Below are 22,722 nucleotides of genomic sequence, written 5' to 3' on the forward strand. Positions count from 1 at the left end.
TTACTCAGGTATATGTGTGTGCACACACATATTTAATCCCTCAGGGTATGTGTGTGCCTGTACACACACACGTGTTTTGGGGGATGCTGTGGAATAGGTAAGAAAAAGCAGGTTATTCTCAAATTCCGCCCCCCTCTAGTTCCACCTGTTATCTCCTGCTCGAGGAAGCACAGCAGAATATGTGAAGTAGTTAGTCATCCTCAACCTTGTGACAACTCACACCTGATCATACCTTGCTGGGGTGTCACAACATCCAGGCTGAATCTCCTGTTCTATGAGGAGCAGATAGTAGAATCCATGCAGAGGCGGTGGTTGAAACAGTACTTCTATGTGCACAACTCTAGGGAGAACCAATGGTTCACGTCCTATTTTATGAAAACAGGGATCCCTGAAGTTATTCGACACAGCAGCAAAGGTTATAGGAACTGCTGCAGACAATGTCTATTAGGGCATGGGTCCACATCCCAGGCCTTAAAGGCAGTTGGAGGCATTAACATTTAATAGCACACTGGTTACAAGGGTGGGCTCTTCAGTCAGGCGAACTGGGCTTGAGTCCCACTTCTGCTTCTATGTGCCCTTAAACAATTTAACCTCTCAATCTTTCAGCTTCCTCATCTCTAAAATGAGTGGTAGTGAGAACTGACTGAAAACGTGTATTGAAGTGTAGAGGGCTTAATATAGCACCCGACTCATGGCAAAAACAAACACCTATAGTTATACTGATAAATTAACATTCCGACTGTATAGAGTCAGTTTCGTGCTTTTAATTACCTTTCCAAATAAGGAACACATTGAACTGTGCCTAGAAGGCCAACAATACCTTTTTTTTACTTAAGTATAATTGACACACAATGTTAGTTTCAGGTGTACATCAGTGAGTCCATGTCTTTGTACATTATGAAATGGTCATCACAATAAGTCTAGTTACCGTGTCACCATACAAAGCTAATTCAATATTACTATCTTCCCCATGGTTAACCTTACGACTATTCCACTCAGTTTCAAACGATGGTGCATCTCGCACTTTGACAACTGTTGTTTATGGGCAAGCACTGTGCTGGGTTCTGTATTTTACTTCGTTTGATCGGCAAAGGCCTCAGGCTCCAGGCAGTGTGACAGACAGCCTGAATTGCAAAGCTCTGATTTAGATGCCACGTTTCCTGGCAGAATTGGTGAATCATTTCTGCTCTGAACCTTCGTTTCATTCACCTCTGAAATCCAGAGGCTAAGGGAATATGAAAAATGAGAAGCTGGCAGGTGCAGCTTGTGATGGGAAGGAGTTAGTTAGCGCTTTTAAGTGCAGTGGAAAGGCAACTTGCACTCTGCAGTTTGAAGCAAGGCTGTTTATGGGATCAGAAATATGTTTTAAAATGGTCTCTTGGCTTCTCTCAGGAGAGCATTCCGTAAGAAGGCTGTGTAAAGCTCTCAGTACTGAAAATACTCCTAAACCTTGTATCCCCAGCCCATACCTACTCTCTAAGCCACCGTTCATCTGTCACATCCTCTTGGTGTCAAAAAGGCATATCTGACTCAACGTGAGCAAAGCAGATTCTGACTACTCACACAGCCCCCGTATCAGAAACTAGTGCCACTGACTACCCACTGGCTCAAATGAAAAGTTTATGTGCCATCCTCGTGTCTCCCTTTCCTTCACTACCCACATACAATCCATCACCAACTGCTGCTAGCTCTCCAAATGAGGAGGGTCTCCATTACTTCCACTCTAGTGCAAGCCACACCATCCTCTGCTCTGGACCTCCACAGACCTGCTAACTGGACTTCTGACTCCCAATCCATTGGCCACAAGTGACCTTTAAAAATCCAAGTCTAATTATATCCCTCTTAATGCAAAGTGTAAAATTCTTCATCATCTTCCCTTTGCTTTTTGCTGTAAATTTCTTTCCCTACGAGGTCCTGCCTGATGGGCTCCTATCTCTCCTCCATTTACCCTTTACTCACCAAGCCCAGTCACACTGATATTTCTTTTCCTAAAACACATTCAGCTCCTTCCAGTCTTGGGGCCTTTGTTTTGCTGCGCCCTCTGCTGGGAATACCTGCCCCCCCCCCCAGCTCTTAGCACAGTGGCAACTTCTCATTATGTGGTTCAAAGAAAAGATTTCTGTGGCTGACATGGCCTGCCCCTTCTACTTTCTTCAATGCACTTATCATAATAATCTAATATTTTGTTTACTTGATGTAGCAGGTAGAATCTAAGGTGGAGCCCATGATCCCCAACTGTGGTATGCATTCCCTTGTGTGATCCCTCCTCTTCGTGTGAGTGGGACCTGACTGCTTCTAACCCACAGAATGTGGTGAGAGTGATGGGATGTATGTGATTATGCATACATGATTACGCGTTATAAGAATGTGATGTCCATCCTGCTAAGATACGTTCTCCCTGGGTGGTTTTGAAGAAGCAAGCTGTCAGGCTGTGGGCTGCCATATGACAGGGAATGAGGGCCTCAGCCCCAAAGCCTACAAAGAAATGGATGTTGGCAATGACCATGTGAACTCAGATGTGGATCCTTCCGCAGGCGAGCCTCAAAGGAGAAGCAACGTGGCAGCGCTGCTGTTGTAGTCTTGCAAAGGACTCAGCTAAGCCAGGCCTGTACTCCCAACGCACCGAAAATGTAGGATGACAAAAGTGCTCTTTGTAAACCGTTATGCAACAATAGATAACTAATACACTTGTTAGCTGACTCCTGCATTAGAAAGTAAACTTCAGGAGGCCAGGGCCCTCTTCATTCTTCTTTTCTGAAGCCTCAGAACCCAGCAGGGTATTTAGCTTAGACAGCTACTAGCAGACACTTGCAGGTCAGAAAGAAACATTCAGTAAATAGTAACTGTTAATATTAACACCCCCATGTATTGGCAGGAAAAGGCAGTTCTTGTTCTCTAATAGAGTTGAAGGCCCCTTTAGTGACAGGTGTGGCTGACTATCATGGGATACAGAAAAGTCTGAGAACCAAATGAAGGCCTTTGTGCCCTCCTGAATCAAAGAGCAAGTATTTGCTTCTGTCTGCCTGGCATACATTCCCTTTCCTTGCGATACTCCTTTGGGATCGGATTGTCCTCCCATCTCTACATACGCTAGCACTCCCACCTATGCAGAACCAGTGGGGCTGGCCCACCCCCTCCCCTGGTTCCAGAATGCACACATGTCCCAGCCCTGACCTGTCAGCATATTCCATCCACCCTGGCCACGGTGTTTGGTTTGGCGTTGCTCACATGACCCAAGTCTGTCTAATCGGAGCCAAAAATCTAAATATACTACTGGAAAAGAACAGCTTCCTTGTCCAATAGGGAGTGCTAACTACAAGGCTGATGTAAAATTAGAGCTGCTGGGACCTCCACATGGGGAGGGCCTGCCTAAAACTCAGCTCACACTGAGAAAAGCAGCGCTGAGAGATGAAGGGAGAGAGATGCCTAGTGACACCACTTGAGCCCCTGGATCCAGCAGCGCCTAAAGTCCTACCTTTCGGCTTTTTAGTTCAGTGAAACGAATCCATCCCCCTCTGCCCCCACTTTTTAAATCCATTTTGAGTTGAGTGTCTATCACTAGCAACTAAAAAAGCTTTATTACCCAGGATCTGCCATGAAATTGACACAGAAGGAAAAAATGGGTTTGATGTCTAGAAAGGGGGTATTTTGAAATAGAGTGAAGAAAAAAAGCTCATCTAAATAAATATTTTTAAATAAAATACCACAGGGAATAAACCACTGAAGTAGATATCCCATAGGATTTAAAAAATTTTTGTAGTCCTTTATCATTTTCATGGGACTTTTTGAAGAAATGGTTTAACAAGACAAGTCCTTAAAACAATAAAAAAGTATCAAGTGCAAATATTTTAAAGAGTAACATGACTTAACAATACTCAACAGTGGAAACCATACCTTTAGACTTAGAAAAAAATGCTCTTGGCCGTAAGGTTAAGTTTGGACTCTATTTTCTAACTTTGTCTGAGAAGCTATTATTCCTAAATGTTGTTTGTCTTTCTGATAAAAGACTAATAAGGCAGAAGAGCTTGTTCTGTTTTAGATTCTTCCCCCCACCTCTTTTTTCAAATGAGTGAAGAAATAAGCAGCTCTCATTTAAAAAAAAAAAAAAGGAAGAAAGAAAAAGGAAAAACAATCTGTGGCTGTCCCAAATTGGGGCCTCGGATACAAGATCTGAGCCTTTGAGGTCAAGTCACCGGCCTGTAGAGGCTCAGAACCCTGCCAAGTTCAGGTGTGCATCTCTGGGGAGGAGGGGGTGAGAGGCGCAAGGAGCCGCCACGCCATCGAGATTCTCTGCTGATTCTCCATGTGAGGGCCAGTCAGCTGATGGAACTGACCAAGAGCAACAAGATCCCCAAAACTGTCCATTGCAGGACCCTACAAATAAGTGAAAAAGCTAGAGGACACCTCCAGGAAAAGCTTGACTACCCAGTCCCTTCTGAGTCATAATCCCAAGGGGCAAGGATGATCCAACAGCTTCCCAGAGGTGCTTGAAAAAAAGCTTTGGTTCCGTTCAGCTGGTCATTCCTGGTAGAGCCCCTCTAAGTGTGTAGACTTCATGGCCAGCTAACAGTCGCCACTGGAGTTGTGTTGTGTCCACAGTCTGTTTGGCAACAAGAGGAAATGATCAGCTCTAAGGCCTCTTTAAAGAGCAATGCTGAGAGTATATATGGCGGAATGAATGTCGTTTTTTGTTGGTTTAGTTTTGGTTGCTTCTTGCAACCACACCAGATTTTGGGCGACACTGATTTTACAGATGAGGAAACTGGGGGCCCGAGAGGTCAAAATACCTGAATTAGGGGCAGGGGTTATGATCCTTTTCCCCATTCTAATTTGGATACTGCATTTTCTCCAAATTATTGTTTGTGTCCTCATGACAATCCAGTGAGAGAGGCAGAGCAAGGAGTAGCCCTATTTTACCAATGGAAGAAAACTGAGAACAGAGATGTTGAACAGCTTGTTCAAGATCACACAGGTAAAAAATGGCATAGCTGGGATTCAAATTCTAATTAATTCTAATCAACTGACCATTTCTTTACATCTTTAACAGAAGGGAGATGGGGCAGGGAGAGAAATAGGTCTGCCTTTTTTCAGCCCAGTGATGGTAGGTTTCAGAGGTAAGTGAGAGAGGAGGTAGCATTATTGATATTAACTTAACTGGCTCTATGGATTCTCTTTGAATATCAAGTAGCCTTGCTAATAACACTTATACCCCAAGCGGGGGAGCTATGGCACATTCCCAAGGCCCTTCTCCTTGTGGGTTTATACTCCGTTTCCCAGCCTCCCTTCCAGTTTACGGTGGCTATCTGCCAAAATTCCAGCCAATGAGGTTGGTTGGGATAAGAAAGGGGGTAGGTTCTGGGAAAGATTTCATTTACTTGACAAAAACGGTCAGACTCAATTGGTGAGTGAGGACTCATTTTTTTTTCCTCTCTTCATCCTGCCTTGAACGAAGCTGGTGTAGCCAGCAGCAGCTTTCTTGTGGCCATGAGGCGACAAGCCAGTGGGGTAAGGATGGCAACACAGAAAGGCAGAAGGTGCCTGGTACCTTGATGACACTAGAGAGGCTGTGCCAGGACTGGGCTATCTCCAGTTATGCAATAAAAATAAATCCCTATTTGTTTAAGCTAGTATCTACTTAGGTTTTCCATTACTTGCCACCAAAGCATTCCTACCTGATAATTAAAAAAAAAAAAAAGAGAGAAGGAAACCTTACCTCTTTTTAAGCAGAGATGTGAAGAGGCTAGACACTTCCTATCTTGAGAGACTGAGTATGACGTGACCAGGGTTAGGGTGTTACTTGTGAAAATCTCCCCAAGTAGTAAAGATTAAATTATTGCACTGACATGTATTTACCTGGGAGAAAACCAGTAGTTGACGAGGCTGGAGACTACCATGTAGGACACTATGATTGTCCCTGACATGATGAGTGACACGAAGCCCAAGCCACAGAGGACACAAAGCAGTGAGAGGCTGCCCACAGAGATGACCAGTCCTAGAAGAAAGCATGTCAAAGAATCATTCATCTAAAACAGACTGAAAACACCAGACCCTGCACCACTGTGTTTAAAACAACAGTTAACTCAGATGTTTTAAGTGAGGAGGTTTTCCACAAAAATCCAGACTTCTGGTACCGCTTAAAAAGGAGGCAATCTCGATACCCAAGTGAGCATCACTGCATGGCAACAACTGCTGGCCTTCCGGTTTCTTCCAGGCCCCACTGTTCCCAACTGTATCATTCTTGGACCGCTTTGCTCACTTTTGTTACCTGTCTTGCCCATGGCAAGAATGTGAATTTGAAACTCCCTCATTCTCAAGGTCAGGGATGGGCTCCTAATGGAATCCTCTAGAAGGAGTTAGCCAAGACAGTAATGGGGGTGGTAAATCATGACCAGTGTTTCAAACTGCCTACCAAATACTATAACTTACACTTACCTACAACCTATGGAAATAAAGGCTATGCAGGCTAAATAAAGTCAAATCTAAACATAACTTTTGATTACATCCCTTACAACGCAGCCTGGCAACTATCACACAGTAACCACAGGTCTGAATGGTCATTTTACCCACCATTAAATAAGTTTTTAATGGGAATATTAATGAATTACCATCTAATAAGTGCAGAGAAAATACATTTTTATAACATGGGGTCTATGGGAGAAAAATAATAAAAGGTACCATGGAAAGAGGATGGATTTTCATAGTTGACATGCCTGAGTTTGATCCTAGTTAAGTCACTTATGGTGAGACTTTGGGCCGCCTGGAGCTTTAGTTTAACTCATCTGTAAAAAGAATATAATAATAACTACCTCTAAGTGTTGACATGACAATTAAATGACTATCATATATGTGACTCAGCAGTTGTTGTCTGCCCAGCACACTTTCTCTTCCTTCCTCATAACAAACTCCCTCTTTCCAAAGCGGAACTAATAACATGGCAAATGTTGCATGGCAGACATCCTTTCCCTTGCCTCACGAGTTGTCAAATAGCCCACCCAGTACTCCACAGTGATAGTTTCAGGGATGGACTCTGGAAAGGAAGGAAAGTAGAGAATGTAAACAGACGTGCTGCCTTTTCATAAAGATTTACAAAATCTTAGATCAGTATTTTTCAAAGGATGGCTAACAACCACCTGTATCAGAATCAGATGCATTAGGGAATCTTGTTGAAAATTTGCATCTCTGGCCCCCACTCCAGACCTACTAAATAACAATCTCTGGATGATACATGAAAGTCCACATGTTCAAAAAGCAGGTAAGATTTATGCAGACTCAAGTTGCAGGACCACCGCTCTCAAGTGGAACAGCTTTGCACATGCTGTGCCTCCTGCCTAGAAGGCCCTTCCTTGTCTACTCTGGGACAAAGTCGTTATACATCTTTAAAGTGCTCTCTCCTGTAAAGCTTTGTATGATACCACAAAAGGGTAGTGGCTCTCTTATTTCTTTCTAAATTTACCTTTGTTTTGATATTGATTCATCTTTCGCCCATCTATCCATCAATATTTACTGAACAACCACTCTGCCATACTGTATTTGGCTCATCCACCTACCGTGCCTGTCTTCTTCTTCAAGTGTAAACTGCCTTGTCCACAATCCCTTTGGTAGGGAAGCAACCCCGGGTGCTCTTAGCTCTGGGAAGCCATAGAATGAGCCAGAGGTGATCACCTGAGCAGATGGCAACCATCTCTTTGTGGACTGTGATCTGATTTGAAAAGGCAAACTGAGCCAATCAGATCTTACTTTCATAGTAATTTTAACTTAGCAACTCAGGGAGAAGCTGACAATTGGCAGTGGGACTTCAGGAGGAAAGGTGGAGAAGGGGGAACCTCAGTACATAGCAAGCACCTGGCATGCAACAGGTGCTCCGTAACTATCTGTGGAGTGGATTTTAATGTTCTGTTTAATGACAATAGTTAGCATTCATGGAGAAGCTACTCTGTGCCAAGGACTGTGCTAAGTACTTCATGCAACTGTAAGTTTCAATCCTCACAACTCTCTGAGACAATATTATTATATCCCTATTTTACATATGAGGAATTTGAGGCTCAGAGAGGGTAAATAATGTGTCCAAAATCACACTGGGGGAGGTGGGATTCTAATAGACTCCAGAGCCCATGTTTTAACTACTCTGACAACCTGCCTTGGTCGATGTGGTTTTGACAAGAACGGGAACCTTTGACAAGAGTGGCAGATGCCCAATAAATACTGTCATCCCAAGTGAGTCATTTTCCAAGGGGGAGAGTAACTGAGTAGGATACCTTCTAGTAATATGACTCCCAAAAACGCAGCCAGGGAGGTAAGCACCACGAGGAGCAGGAAGCAGCCAACAGGAACAGCTGACACAGAAGCAAACACCAGCAAGGTGAGGGTCAGAAAAGGATGCCTGTCCAGGTACTGGCCCACTGGAGACTTCATGAAGGCGACCACCTGTGGGCAAAGGAGACAAGCAGGACTGAATGCCATGTCTGAACCCCAGATTGATAAATTCACCCGAGCTATAGGAAGTATAAGCCAAGGTTATAAAGTTGGGAGGCCCATGGGTAAGAAGTCAACAATAATCCTGCCAAGACATGAGTTGCCCCAGCAACAACTTAAGGCAGCTGTGGACAGGGGGCAAGTCTGAGGGCCCCACCCAACCTCAAGTCTTGTGAAAGGAGGAAAGACCCAGACATGGCTCTACTGCTTCACACACACCCTCTCAGAAGGCATCCTCAGCATATGTGTGCTCTGATGTGATATATGTACAATTGGCTGCTTACTTCACAGTTGAGGCCACTGAGGCACAGAGAGGTTAAGTCCTAGCTACTTGGCATCACCTGGGAGCTTGTTAGAAATGCAATATCTTGGGCCCTGACCCAGACCTGCCAAATCAGCTTCTGTTTTTTAATGAGATCACCAGGTGATTTGTACACACATTAAAGTTTGAGAAACAGTGGGACGAAGTGACTCACCTAGAGTCACACGGCTTCCAAGTGGCAAAATCTAGGCATTCAAAGCTAAATCTTTCCACTTCAGATGTCTGCAGTGGCTGCCACTTCATTAGGAGAAAATGTTTTTATGTCATCAACCTGGATACCACAGTCAGGCCACAGCCTGATGATTACTGCAAGCTTATGCTGTGTTAATAAGTAAGTTATCTTCCTCCACCAGGCAAAAGGGTTCTGGAGCTGGCTCAGTGGGGGGTTGGGGGGGCTGCTTTAATACAGAGCTGGCCCTAGGCATCCTCACAAGGATGGGCTTCCCCCTCTTCTTAGGGTCCATGCCATCTCACTCCTCAGTGCTGGCATGCTAGTTCCCATTCCCTTGAAAGCTCCTATCATTCCAGAACTTTTCCCCATCAAAACTGGTCCTTCCTGTGTCTCATTCCTTAGGGCCATGTAGGCCAGCAGGTGAACTGAAGACGTAATTTAAGCTTCAGTGATGGCGGGTGCCACTAACCAAAACACATGTTCTCCTAGAAAGAGTTCTTCACCCAAGTGATTCAAATGGAGGAAACTGTGGGCAAGCTGGAAGGCAGGAGGATTTTGGAGCTCAAGTTGATGGTGACAAAGCACAGGACTCACTGTGCTTAACTAGAAAAGGCTGTTCCACAAAGCCACCGTTCTCAGTCCTGGGGCTTCAGCATTGACAAACTTCACTTCCCGGCCCAAAATGGTGTAACACCTACTGGCTACACTGCTTCCAGCTACTGCTTTCTGACAAAAGCTATCTAAGACTTGGCTGTTCAGCTTCTCTCGCCAGAGGTGACTGTGCCAGCAATCACCTCTGAGCTGGAAATACCCAGCTTGGATACTCTAGGATCAGAACCCAGTGAGATCTTCCTGTTAGGGCGGCTGAAGGTGAGAGAGAGGCAGAGGGGCCACGGGAGTGGGGCTGGATGGTCCTTCGAGCTGTCTCAGGTCTTGATTGCTTTCCAGCTCTAGTCCACGTGTATCCTTAGTAAACCTCCAGGGGTCACCTGACAGACCGAACTGCTCTGTCTGATCCTTAAAATCAAGAGATCCAGTAACCACAGTGGTGGGGGAGCAGATGAGGCTGGAACACCAGAATGCCAGGCTTATGACTTTATACCCAGACTGTCCAGCACAGAAGCCACATGTGGCCACTGGGCACTTGAAATGTGGCTAGCGTGACCGATGAGTTGGATTTTTAATCTAATTTAAATTTAAAAACTGATGTTTGATTCAGTCATTGAAAAAATTTTAATTACATTTCAAATAAGGTGGGTATGTTTCAAATAAGTTTTTCAATTATCAATTTTATGAAATCTAAATAGAGACCAAGTATTTCCAATGGAAAATCAGCATGTGAATTGAGATGTGCACTGAGTGTATTAAAAAAAGAATGTAAAATATCTCATCAATGATTTTTCAATATTGATTACATGTTGAAATTATATTGTTTTGGATATATTGGGCTATATAAAATATATTATTAAAATTAATTTTACGTTTCTTTTTATGTTTTTTTTTTTTCTTTTGCGGTACGTGGGCCTCTCACTGTTGTGGCCTCTCCCGTTGCAGAGCACAGGCTCCGGACACGCAGGCTCAGCGGCCACGGCTCACGGGCCCAGCCGCTCCGCGGCATGTGGGATCCTCCCGGACCGGAGCACAAACCCGCGTCCCCTGCATTGGCAGGCAGACTCTCAACCACTGTGCCACCAGGGAAACCCTTATGTTTTTTAATATGGCTACTAGAAAACTTAAAACTATATATGTGGTTCACATAATATTTCTGTTGAAAAGCGCTCACTCAAATTTTACCTAGAAAAAAAAACAAGAAGCGAACTATTGGCATTTGAGCAGGACTGTGATGCAATCAAAGGAATAATTTTAAAAAGATGAACCTGGTGGTCCTGTGCAAGAGGCAATGAGGAAGATTTGCAGGGAAGCCAGCAAGAGATAATGATGGCCAAAACTAGGCTGATGGCAGGGAGGGACAAGGAGGAGGAGGAGATGCAGTATGAAAGTGGAACGACAAAAGAAAATTCAACAGGACCAGGAGACAGTGTGGCATAGGGATCCAAGAGGGGAAAAGCAGGAAGGGACTACTTGTAGTCCTTAAGAAATCTAATTTTTTCTTAGCCTCTTCTAAATCTGGGCCCTACAAGGAAAAAATAGAAAGTTATTCAGATATGCAGAGAGACCAATTTAAGATGCAGACAATTAAGCCCAGCAATTGTCTTCCCCTAGGGAGGATGGCCCTGCTCGGACCAGTCTGTCTCAGAAGAGGAAGATATGATTCAGTTATGCCTAATGATAAGAGAGAACATTCATTAAACATTCAAGTGCCAAGCACTCTTTTAAGAGCTTTCAATAAACCTCCTTATTTTTTTCTCTCTACAATGCTATGAGGTAGATAACAAGGCAAAATTTAACATTATTTAAATCCGGGAATTAGACTATAGCAATTCACTTTTCATGCTCCCAGGCAACAGAGGGTGACACAATGGAAGGATGGAAAGTGGGAGAGCTTATTATGCAGCAACATTTTCCATCGCCCTCCTGGAAGCAGACACAGGTTATCCAACCTAGATTTTACAGGCATGGTGCGGTGCTAAATAACCCAGGAATGCCAGGCTGGGACAGACTGGCACCATTATGTTCCAGACTCTGTGCTAAGGCCTTCTCAAACGACATCTGAGATCATCCTCACAACAAAGCTATGAGCCTGGCATTGCTTATTTTAGAGAAGATGAGATGGAGCGTCAATGAGCCCAAGCAACTTGCCCAAGGTCAAACACAGGTGATTTATTTTAAAATGCACACATGAGTATGGGAGGTTCCAAAATAGGGACAACATGGCCAGTGTTTAAGGACATGAAGGCTCCATCTGGAACTATTCAGAAGAGAGGCCAATTCCCCGGTGTTAGAATGCAAAAGATAATCAGTATCCACTGTCTTTGCTACCAGAGGGGTGGAGGGCAGAGGGGTCAGCATTATTTAAAACCACTGGTAATGACAAGTCCAAGGTGCTGTGTGACAATTTCTCCCAGATTTTGGTCCTTGTGATTCAGGATTAGAATACAGGTGCCAAGGAGGTAATTCAAAAACATCCTTTGTCCCAAAAAAATAATAATTAAAAAATAAATAAATAATTAAAAATAAATAAATAAATAAATAAAACATTCTTTGTGGAAGGAAAGGGCCAGCATGAGAGCAAAACTATTTTGTCCTAGGTAATCCACAGAAGGAGATACCATTGGGAGGACATCTGCCCAGCCCATGTTCCATCTCTCTTCCCTCCTCTGTGAAAACTGCCCCCTCTCACAGCAGGGGTGGGCCCCTGAAGCCATGTTTATACCAGTGAAACGGAAAGCCCCAGCCCAACTGCCACCTCCCTGGCCATAGGTGACTTGGTCAAGCAGATTCTTGCTCCTAGGAATCAAGCACTCCCAAGACCAGGTCCCATAGAGGATTTCAGCTGGGAGCTGGAGGAGACATGAGGAGTCGAAGGTACCATCCTGGGCGATCATGTCTGCCCGTGTGAATGGAAGAGCAAAGGAAGCCAGGCTGCAAAGAGAGGAGAATGAAGCTGATACACAAGGAAGAGTTACAATGAGGAATAGTATGTCTCAAGAGAGGGCACTGAGAGTTATCTCTGACCCCAGTGACCCGCCAGACTCTGGTTCTAACCCCTCCTGAGGCTCTGGCCTGTTTACTTCCTGCCTTGGCTTCTATGATAGCCTTACATTTCCCAAAAGCCCTGGCAGGTCTCACTGTTTGTTTGCTTGTTTAACCTATTTGGGACAGGTTTCTGACTCTGTCAGTCTAAAAGTAAGACCATTAAGACTTGACATTCCAGAGGTTTCCTAGAAGAGATGACAGAGTTGTTTCACAAACACTCCATCTGGAAGCCATCTATTCTTATCTGGAACTCAAAGGGTTTATTAACTCTGAGAAAAGATTATAAATTACTTGGGGGAAAGAAATCATCCAAATATCATAGAAGCAAGGGGATGACTATGTAAATTATGGTATGTCACTCTGAGGGAAGGTTCTACCACCAAGAAAAGCCATTGTTCAGAAGACCTATGCTTTAATATGGAAAAACACCAATATACAATATCAAGCAAAAATAAAAATATAGAACTACATCTGCCACAATTAAAACCACTAGATCTAAAAATTACATACTAAAGGGTCCTAATAATAATAACAATAACAACAGTAATGATAATACCACCACTGGATTTGTTAGTGATGGGCTTACAGGTGATTTCCTTTCCTCTACTGCCAATATTACTCTATTCAATAAACACAATTAATATAATTAATTCAATTAATATAATTTAAAAATTTAAAAGAAACTACCTCAGGACTATCTGAAGAACATCAGGGCTTAGCCAACTGATGATCTGTCCCATCATCCCGGGAGTCAACTGCCCTGGAAGTTATCTAGTCCACATCTATTCCAATGACCATGGCTGAGGAGCTAAGGTGAAAAAATGAAGAAATGTCAAGAAGTCAGAGTTCACATGCTTTGAAATGCCTACCTTAGGAGGTAGACACGAATATGAACTAAGTTAAGATATGCCAAGTGCGGAGCACAGTGCTTTGCATATAATAAGTGCTCAACCAAGGTTAATTAATGTACAGTCAATCCCTATTATTGGCAGATTCCATATCTGTGAATTTGCCTACCCACTAAAATTGATCTGTAACCCCAGAATCAACACTTTGGGTTGTTTTCATGGACGTGCACACGGCAGTGAAAAACGTGAGCCACCTGACGCACATGTTCCCAGCTGAGGCCAAGCTAGGCAACACTCTGCCTTCTTGTTTTAGCTCTTTATACAACTGTCCTTTTCATGGTTTATTTCGTGCCACCTTTTTCTGCATTTTTATGTTTTCTGTTGGTGATTTTGACATTTAAAATGTGTAGCAGTGCTGTCTAGTGTTCCTAAGCATAAGAAGGCTGTGACGTGCCTTATAGAGAAAATACCGTACGTGTATTAGATAAACTTCGTTCAGGCAAGAGTTACAGCTGCCTGTATAGTACAAGCTGCTGGCCTGGAGTTCAATGTTAATGAATCAATAATATCTACAGAATAAAGGTGCCTTTAAACAAAAAGACACACAAAACAGGTGATGGTTTGATTGGTTGATGAAAATGTTGCCACCAGAAGTTTGCCAGAACCTAATCCTGTACTTCCCATTTGAGCAATTGTTCAGTATGTGCTAATTCAGTGTTTGAGGTGACTCAACAGAACAGAACTAACACAAATTATATAACGAGAATCAACTGAACATGTAGATGAGTATGAGGACCTTTCTCATGGAGCTAACTTTTAATAACAAGAGTCTCAGCCTGCTGGCTAGAAAGCTGCTTGTCCAACCTAAAAATATCTTGCTAAATCCACAAAGAGTGCCAGAGGCATTTGGGGATGAGTTCAGAAAAGATCTCTATAGAGTATATTGCTCTAGACTGCAAAGGTCTGGCTCCTCAAATAGACACTAGTGGTGTGCAATACAAAAAAACAGATCACCAACCAGTTCACTTTCTTACATATACATATGTATTTTATGGGTATATTGCATAGAAAAAAAGTCTAGAAGAACATACAACAAAATGCTAATAATATTATCTCTGAAAGCTATTATTTTTTCCCTGAAAAAATGCTGAAAGGCACATAGAAGAAAGCAATAAAGATAAAAGTTCAAGAAAGCAGAATATACTATCTCAAGTCCCATTGCCATTGAATGGCTATTGAGCGCTTGTAAAATGGCTAGTTCAAATGGAAATGTGCTGTTAAGTGTAAAATACAGACTGGATTTCAAAGACTTAGTACAAAAAAGAATGTAAAACATCTCAATAACTTTTTTCATTAATATTTTTTATAATGATTGCATGTTGAAATATATTTTAGATAGGTTCAATAAAATACCGTATTAAAATTAATTTCACCTGCTTCTTTTTACTTTTTAAATGCGGCTACTAGATAATTTTAAATTACTTACGTGGCTTATGTCGTATTTCTATTGAACACTGAATTTCTAGTGGAACACTGGGCTCAAAGTAGACGTTAGCCTCTCATTTTCAGGGTAACAGGTCAAAATTAACAGCAAAACAAAAAAAAGGATGGTATCTGTGGCACAGACTAAGAGTTGCCTCTATTTCCAGCTAAAGAATTGCATTTGCTACAAGGGGTGATCATAAGACTAAATTTTGGTCTATGAGATGCAACTGGAAGCTCTGTGCGTGTATGACTTCCAGGAAGTCTCCTTAAATTGGAGGTGGTATGCAAGTCTTTCTCTCCCCACATCTTATTGCCTAGAATATGGATACAATGGCTGATACTCTAGCAGTCATCTTGGACAGTGAGTTTGAAGGTCACAACTCAGACATGACAAGGTGGTGAGTTAGAAAGATTCCTGACCTACCTCCAAATTTCTTCTACTTAAGAGAGAAATAACTAGTTTAAGCTAGTATTATTTTGGGATCTTCCATTATATGCTCTGATTGGAAACTGACCTTTGAGTTACTCTGGACAGACGCTATCAGCAAAGACACCCTCCTCTGCAGCTCCTGAAAGTCCTTTGAAGTACTTGGGGGCTCTTCTTTCACCATCCTGAAACCCACTTCAGGTCTCTTTAGGGATTAATTCTACCAGTAAGCTCTTCAGTGCAGGGAACAGTCAAATCTCTCATGTCACCTTGTCTCTTGCTGGAGGAAATGAAAAGTATCTTAAACCATTAGTGGTCTTCACCCAACTGACCCAACAAGCGATTCTACTATCCTCACACACTGACGGTGGGCATGCAGATGGAGGGTAACTTGGAATATCTATCCAAATTTCAAATTGCACACACCTTGATCCAACAATTTACTTTCCAGGAACTTCAAGGAAATAATCAGTTATATCAAAACATGCCAAAAGGATGTGCAATGTACCCCTGTTTCTAATACATAATAAATAGTAAAACAGTGGAAAGAAGCTGTCTACTAATAGGAAATAGGTTAAATAATGATAAATTCATAGAATGGAGTATTGTATAGCCATTAAAATGATGTTGATATTTATTTAGTGAAATAAAAATATATCTATGATGTGAAAAAATTATAGACTACTATATATTGTTACATATTTTATGCATATATCCATAAGATAAAATACATATATGTATTTATGTATTTTATGTATATATCCATAGTAAAATAAAAGATCTAGATGGACATATAAGAAAATGTTAATGGTATTGTCTCTGAGAGCTTATGTTTATTTTTTTAGCCTGACAAAATTGTGAAAAGAATGTGGAAGAAAGCTGAATACACTATTTCAAGTCCTATTGCCTTCTTTCTTTGGCTAGAAAAACTTTTTCAAACAAGTAACAGTGGCCAATACACTAAACAGGTTGGCTCCTAATTACATTGTGCCATAAATTATTCTCTATTTACTTGTAAGTCTCAGCTCCGTAACAAGAGAGGCACCTGATGGAGAGACTTTGCCACAATTATACCCTGTGACTCAACAGGCTGGAATTTCCAGGACTGTCCCAATCTCACATAATTATTTATTTTTAATAAAAGCTTTTTGTTAAGTTAGATATCTATCTTTTAAACCCTTTTTAATTTTCATATAAACTAATATATTGTTATTTTATATTTCCCAGAATAACACTGTAGGGCTGGACACAGATATCTTTTCCGTTTCTCTCTTACAACTGATCTCCTGACCTATAGCACAAACGCCTAAAAGATTCTGTCACAGTGGACAAAATTAACTGAGAGATGCTCACATTTATTTACCACACTGAACGTCCCCCATGCTAATTATGTGAGATGGGAAGAGGTATCTCCTAATATCTATAGGGTCTAGCACCAAATTAAAGCACATTTTAATCTCCCCAGCTAGAGATTCTCTGCTACAATCCCTTTTGTGAAACAGGAATCCCCTGAACAGGGCAGGACTAAACTCCCATTCCCATACTGTCTCTGAAGCTACAGCTGGCACAGATTTGAATTTGCGATGTTCCCAGCACTCAATTCCCCTAAGCTCCAATCTGCAAGGGTCAGAAACAAGCCCAGCTCCCCTACTGGTCTCCCAGGGCCTTGGAAACCCAAGCGCCACCCGGACCGGTCTGGGGAGTCCAACAGGGGCCAGCGTGGATAAAATGCCAGCGGCCACATCGTGGAACGCAACCACCGGGCCACCAATCCCCAGACCCCCTAGTCACTCACTCCTCGGAGGGGCCTCCCCAGGCACTGAGAGGTCTCGGGAGGAGGGAAGACGGCAACCCCTTAACCCGACGCAGCGCACAGTTTCCCGCCTTCTGCCTTTTCCGCGCCTTCCGGGCTGAGCCAGGAGAACACGAGCCAACCCGCCCTTCCCCTTCCACGCCCCACCCCTCCAAAAGCCCCCGGCTCTTCCACTACCGCCCCTCCCGGGGCAAACGGAAACCCTGAGCATTCCAGCCGGGCGGGGCAGGGGTCGCATCTCCGGCTTGAGGCCAGGAACCGCCGGGCGCCTCGGGCCTATCAGACCTCCCCCTCCCCATCTGTTTCCAGTCTCTCAGCCTTCCTAAACGCGAGAGGGGACAGGCGGCCAGTTTCTTGGGATCCAAGGAGAGGGGAAAAGGGGGGTGATACAGGTACACAGGGGGGCTCTGCGCCCGAGGGGGCACCGAGGCTGAGAAATGGGAGCTTGGGGGCGGGGAGTCGAGTACACCGTCATTAATTTGGGGAGGAGAATCCCACCTGTGGTACTTGGAGTTCCCCTCTCTGCAGTGAGGGGGGAGGGGCCCTCCGTAGAGAATAACCCGGGAGGGAGGAGGGCACCCATTTTCATTAATCCTAAAGAGGGAGTTCGGAGTCTTCCCAACCGGGTTTCCCAAGAAGGGGAAGGGTCCCGGGTGGGATGGGGATGGCAACCCTTTTACCAAATGTAGTAGTAGGTGTAGGGGTGTGTGTGTGTGTATGGGGGTCTCGCAGGGGCTCGGAGGGATGAGACTCCCCTTATTACCAAACGTCGTGCTGAAGGCTTCGGGCGTGGGACACCGACTATCCTCTCAACCGACCCCCCCCCCGCCCTCCTCCAAAATTTGTCCCGCCCGGCGAGGGGGCTGTCTAGCCAGCCGGGTCCCCTGCGCCCAAGCTGCCAGCTCTCACCTGGTCCCGGCGGCCGCGCTGCAGGCCGAGCTGCGTGTGCGGGCAGCTAGAGGAGACACGCCCAAGCGGCGGCTGTGAAGCGCCAGACCGCTTTCTCACTCCACCCCCGCCGGCAGTCTTCCTCCGCCGCGCGGCCCCGCGCCGTCCCTCCTCTCCCTCCCCTCCCCTCCGCTTGGCTCTCTCCGCCTGCAGCTCTTGCAAAGGACGCTGTCTCCCTCAGCTTTTTGGAGCCTCCCGGACAAGCCACGAGTGAGGAGCACGTGAGGAAACTGAGGCTCAGAGAGAGTTGCCCTTCCTACACTCTTGGCTTGGAGTGAGGGCGCCCAGGCCATCCCTGAGACAGGTGGACTGGCAGCTGAGAACGGGTTTTCCCAGGGTCTCAGGGCTTCCCCTGCCTAAATACCCTGAACCAGCTCTTCTGGAAGCATCTCTGGAGCTCAGGACAGACAAGTGAAGAGGTACGACCTTGACTGGAAGGTTTTAACCATTACTTCTCAAACGCAGATATCATGAGCCAGTGAGATCCCTAAAGATCGGTTCGATTAGTATCTCCATTTTATAAATGAAAAAGTCTAATCCCAAATCCTTCAGTTTCAAGTCAGAGCCAGAACACATGTTCCTTGGCCTGAAATTCAGCCCATACAGCAGGGTTTCTCAAGGGGCAGCGAGCGCTATTGACATTTTGGTCAGGAAAATTCTGTGTTGAGTGGGCTGTCCTGTGTATTGTAGGATGTTTAGCAGCAACCCTGGCTTCCAACCGCTAGATGCCAGTAGTACTTTCCTTCCCTGCAGACCCCCAAACCTTGGCGGATGTCCCCTGGGGGGCACAGTTGTCTAGGTTGAGAACAACTACCATAGAACAAACTCGTAAAGACCATGAACCGAGGTCCAACAGTCCTGGACTCTGACCCCAGGGCAGAGTCTTACTGTGTGGATGAGTTAACCTCGCTGAGCTTCAGCTTCATCTGTAAAATGGAGAGGGAAAGACTTGAGCATTGGCCTGCTGCTGCACAGTTCTCATGCCCTTTCCATCCAGGGACCTTTGCTGATCTGTCTCTCCTCTGTGACTTGTGTCCGTAGGCACCTGAAAAATAACTCTTTAGGAAAGATCAAAGCAATCACAGGGTTGTAGTGAGGACTGGTGCAGTAATGTCTGTAAAGACCTTAGCACCTATCGGGAACATAGGAGGAGCTCAAAAATATTTAACGTATTGTGCTTTTCTTTTTCTGATCATGGTTACTTGGTTTATTTTCCTTTTTTGTTTATTTTTAATTTTTTTTTGCGGTACACGGGCCTCTCACTGTTGTGGCCTCTCCTGTTGCGGAGCACAGGCTCTGGATGTGCAGGCTCAGCGGCCATGGCTCACGGGCCCAGCCACTCCACGGCATGTGGGGTCTTCCCGGACCGGGGCACGAACCCGTGTGCCCTGCATCGGCAGGCGGACTCTCAACCACTGTGCCACCAGGGAAGCCCTTTTTTGTTTATTTTTATATTGCGGTATAGTTAACATATAACATTATATTAGCTTCAGCTGTACAACGTAATGATTTGATGTTTGTGTATATTGCAAAATAATCACCACGATAAACCTAGTTAACATCTGTCACCATACACAGTGACAGAATTGTTTTTCTTGTGACGAGAACATTTAAGATTTGCTCTCTTAGCAACTTTCAAATATGCGATACAGTTTTATTTTGACTTCTTTCACTGATTTTGCCCACCCACCAATGATGTATTACTTCTACCAACTAATATTTCTAGAAATAATCAGGCTGGTGGATAGAGAAATAAGCTTGGGGATAATAATAATAAGCTAAGGGATCGTGCTCTAACTCCACAAGAGCCAAGAAGGGGGGAGCTGATGGTGAAGATAGGAGGACATGGACGGAGAAGTGTCCCTAAATTTTTACGTTTCAGGCAGTCCTGTCCGTTTTCATGCCTTTTGTTCAGCTGCAGTGTGATGGGTGCCCCATCCAGGAAAGGGTTGGTTATTGTTTGGGTTTGGAGGGTTTTTTTCTTTAGGACAAAACTGCAACCCTCCTTCCCTGGTGGGTGTTGCTTTGGGAAGCTGAATTGAGGCCTTCACTGGAAATTTTGTTCGAGGGTGCCATCTAGGGGAACCTCTGTGAATCTTCTAGTTCCTTTCACTTGCATTGTTGTAGGACCAGCCAGATTTTGGGTTTCCTTGTGTGTTGGCTGCCTTCTCTATCTACCATACTATATATTACCCAACGGTGGGAATCTTAGCATCTCTCAGTAGCACAAGGACTTGGCTCTTGCTGACCATTGGATGGATCAATAAAATAAGTCCCTGGATAAGCAACTGTTTCAAGCCTCAGAAAAGATCTGCCAGAAACACTGGGCTCTGAATTACAAACGTGTGAAAACTTCCAGCAACAGATTGAGACTCTAAGCTGTTAACACCACAAAGATGGGGATAACCTAGAGGCTAGCTGACCTCTTCTCCCCATATTGCCAGATTTAACAAATAAAAATACAGGACAGCCAGTTCAATTTGAATTTCAGGTGAGCAACAGATAACTTTTTAGGATGAGTATGTCTGGGCATCCTGTGTTTCATCTGGCAACCCTATGTACTTGAAGTTGATTAAGGGATTTGAGGACTGCATCCTCACTTGGAAATTGCTGAACAGAAGATTAAGTCAGCAAGCAATTCTGGTGCCGGTGAGGTGGCCCGGGGCAGAGGGGAGATGATGGACGTTTCATTCTCTTTGGCAGATATTTTTTTTATTTTCTATCTTTCTTCAGACTACATGTAGGCTTTTGGTTAAAGCCACGGAGCAGATTCCATAATCAGGTGAAGTTCTAACTTTGCCACTGACCTAGCTGAGTGACTATGGGCAAATTACTTAACCTCCCTGTTTCTCAGTTTCCTCAGTCATAAAACTTGGGATAGTTGTATTCATCTTCTCCATTGTTGAGAAGATTTGGGAAGATGATGCTCATTAAGTGCTTACCACAGTGCCAACAGCTAATATACATCAATAAATGAAAGCTGTAATTATTGCTTTGATGTTTTTGGACACAGGTAGACTTAAAGCACACAAAATTTTAAAGGGAGGTGTGTCTCCTACTCACCCACAAGGTCATGGGGCTCATGGGCACCCTACCAGGCCCCTTCCAGAGTTCTTTACTTTGTTGGGTTACATACAGTTGCTGGGTTTTTTGTGGGACATGGGGTTTCATATCCTATTATAGGAGACCTGGTAATAACCCCATTTCCGTCTAAAGTCTCAAACTCTGTCACTGGCTCATTTATTCCAAACACTATTTGAAACTGTATATATACCTTATGGTAGAGAGTGCAAATGTAAGGAATGAGGAGCCTCAAGGTTATTTTGAAGGTATGGAAAGCCAAACTTTGAGGGAAAAGTAAGAAAAAGGAGAAATGGAAGTACTTGGTACTATGTAATGCTCATCGTAAGATCTCAGAAATGTTTGTTTTATGGGCAGGTACTTTATGGAAAGAACACTGGACTCTGGAGTCATAAGGACAGGGTTCACATTGTATCAGCACTACTTAGAAGTCCTGGCAGTTTAGGAAAATTATGTGTCTTTCTCAGTTTTGGTTTCGTCAATCATAAAATGGCAACATCATGGAGTTTGGGGGAAAACTGAATGACAAAACATACATATATATATATAGAAGGCTGTCTCCCAAAAAGAGCTCAATAAGTCTAACTTGATTTTGAGAAAATTTTGAAAGTGACCACTTAACGTGTGCTTTGAATGTCTGGGCAGCAGCTAATTGTATCTTGTGTGTGTGAGCATATGTGTGCATGTGTTCCTGTGTTTATCATGAGAATGATGTTAGCCACACTTATAGAGTGCCTACTGTGTTGAGTGACCAAGCTGTCTCAGTTTGCCCAGGACTGAGGGAGTTCTCAGGGTGCAGGACTTGCAGTATTAAAACCCAGAAAGTCCCAGGAAACTGGGACAAGTTGGTCATCCTTCTACTATGTGCAGGTTGCTTTACAGGTATTATCTCATTAACTCTCAAGCCCACCTATGAGGTAGGTTGACACACTGTTGGCATCTTACATCGTAAAGGACACTTGGAGAGATTAAGCAATTTGCTCAAGCCACATAGCTAATTAAATGGGAAGGGCAGGATCTGAACCCAGACCTGTCTGACTCCAGGGCCCAAGAATTTAACCACCACTCTGTGTGCATTTAGGCCCCTCCAAAGGCATAACCTCTTGTTGCCATTCACCTCCTGGATCATTGCCATTCACCCTCCTGTCACCGAAACTTCCTGCTGGACAGCTGACCTACAGCAAAGGGAGAGACCTGGACACAAAGCTGAGTCAAGACCAGCCTTGTATCTGGGCACAACAGAGGCCCCTCCTTCCCTAGCAACAGACACTGAAGCCTTGTGACTGGCCCCAGGACCTGGGTACAAGCTCCTCCAGTGTTAAAAATAACCTGAGAGGAGGAGAGAGAAGAGTTCAGGCTGCCGGGGGGAATGCTTGGTGGGGTGCTTCCTCCCTCTTCTCTGTGTTAGTATGTAACTCTGCTTCAGTTTTTTCTCTACAGTGGAGTCGGTGTATTCCTGGAAAAGTTCCAAGGGAGGTGCTGCTCAGGGGATGGGAA

The 22,722-nt window shown here is 44.1% G+C and overlaps 2 protein-coding genes across 6 annotated transcripts in view; one reads left to right on the forward strand and one right to left on the reverse strand.

The window, feature by feature from the left end:
* Nucleotides 1-732: 732 nt before the first annotated feature.
* Nucleotides 733-18,259, reverse strand: LDAF1 (lipid droplet assembly factor 1). 2 transcript variants are annotated; one of them, XM_082670876.1, is made up of 5 exons: nt 18,106-18,259; nt 15,472-15,663; nt 8,256-8,424; nt 5,854-5,992; nt 733-4,600 (listed from the first exon to the last, which is right to left on the reverse strand). In XM_082670876.1, exons 2-5 carry the CDS (start codon nt 15,565-15,567, stop codon nt 4,564-4,566), a joined length of 441 nt encoding a protein of 146 aa, XP_082527002.1. In that variant the 5' UTR covers nt 15,568-15,663; nt 18,106-18,259; the 3' UTR covers nt 733-4,563. The 2 variants fall into 2 exon arrangements, with proteins under 2 accessions (XP_082527002.1, XP_082527003.1); XM_082670877.1 differs by lacking the exon at nt 18,106-18,259 and adding an exon at nt 17,179-17,278.
* The window catches only part of DNAH3 (dynein axonemal heavy chain 3), a 194,028-nt gene continuing 188,692 nt past the window's right edge, over nt 17,387-22,722 (forward strand). For all 4 annotated transcript variants that reach the window (XM_082670865.1, XM_082670866.1, XM_082670867.1 and 1 more), the window contains exons 1-2: nt 17,387-17,588; nt 18,326-18,563. The gene's annotated coding sequence lies outside the window, so the exon portion shown is untranslated. The remainder of the gene's footprint in view (nt 17,589-18,325; nt 18,564-22,722) is intronic.

The sequence above is a fragment of the Grampus griseus genome (assembly GCF_964374135.1).
Source record: "Grampus griseus genome assembly, chromosome: 14".
NCBI lineage: Eukaryota > Metazoa > Chordata > Mammalia > Artiodactyla > Delphinidae > Grampus > Grampus griseus.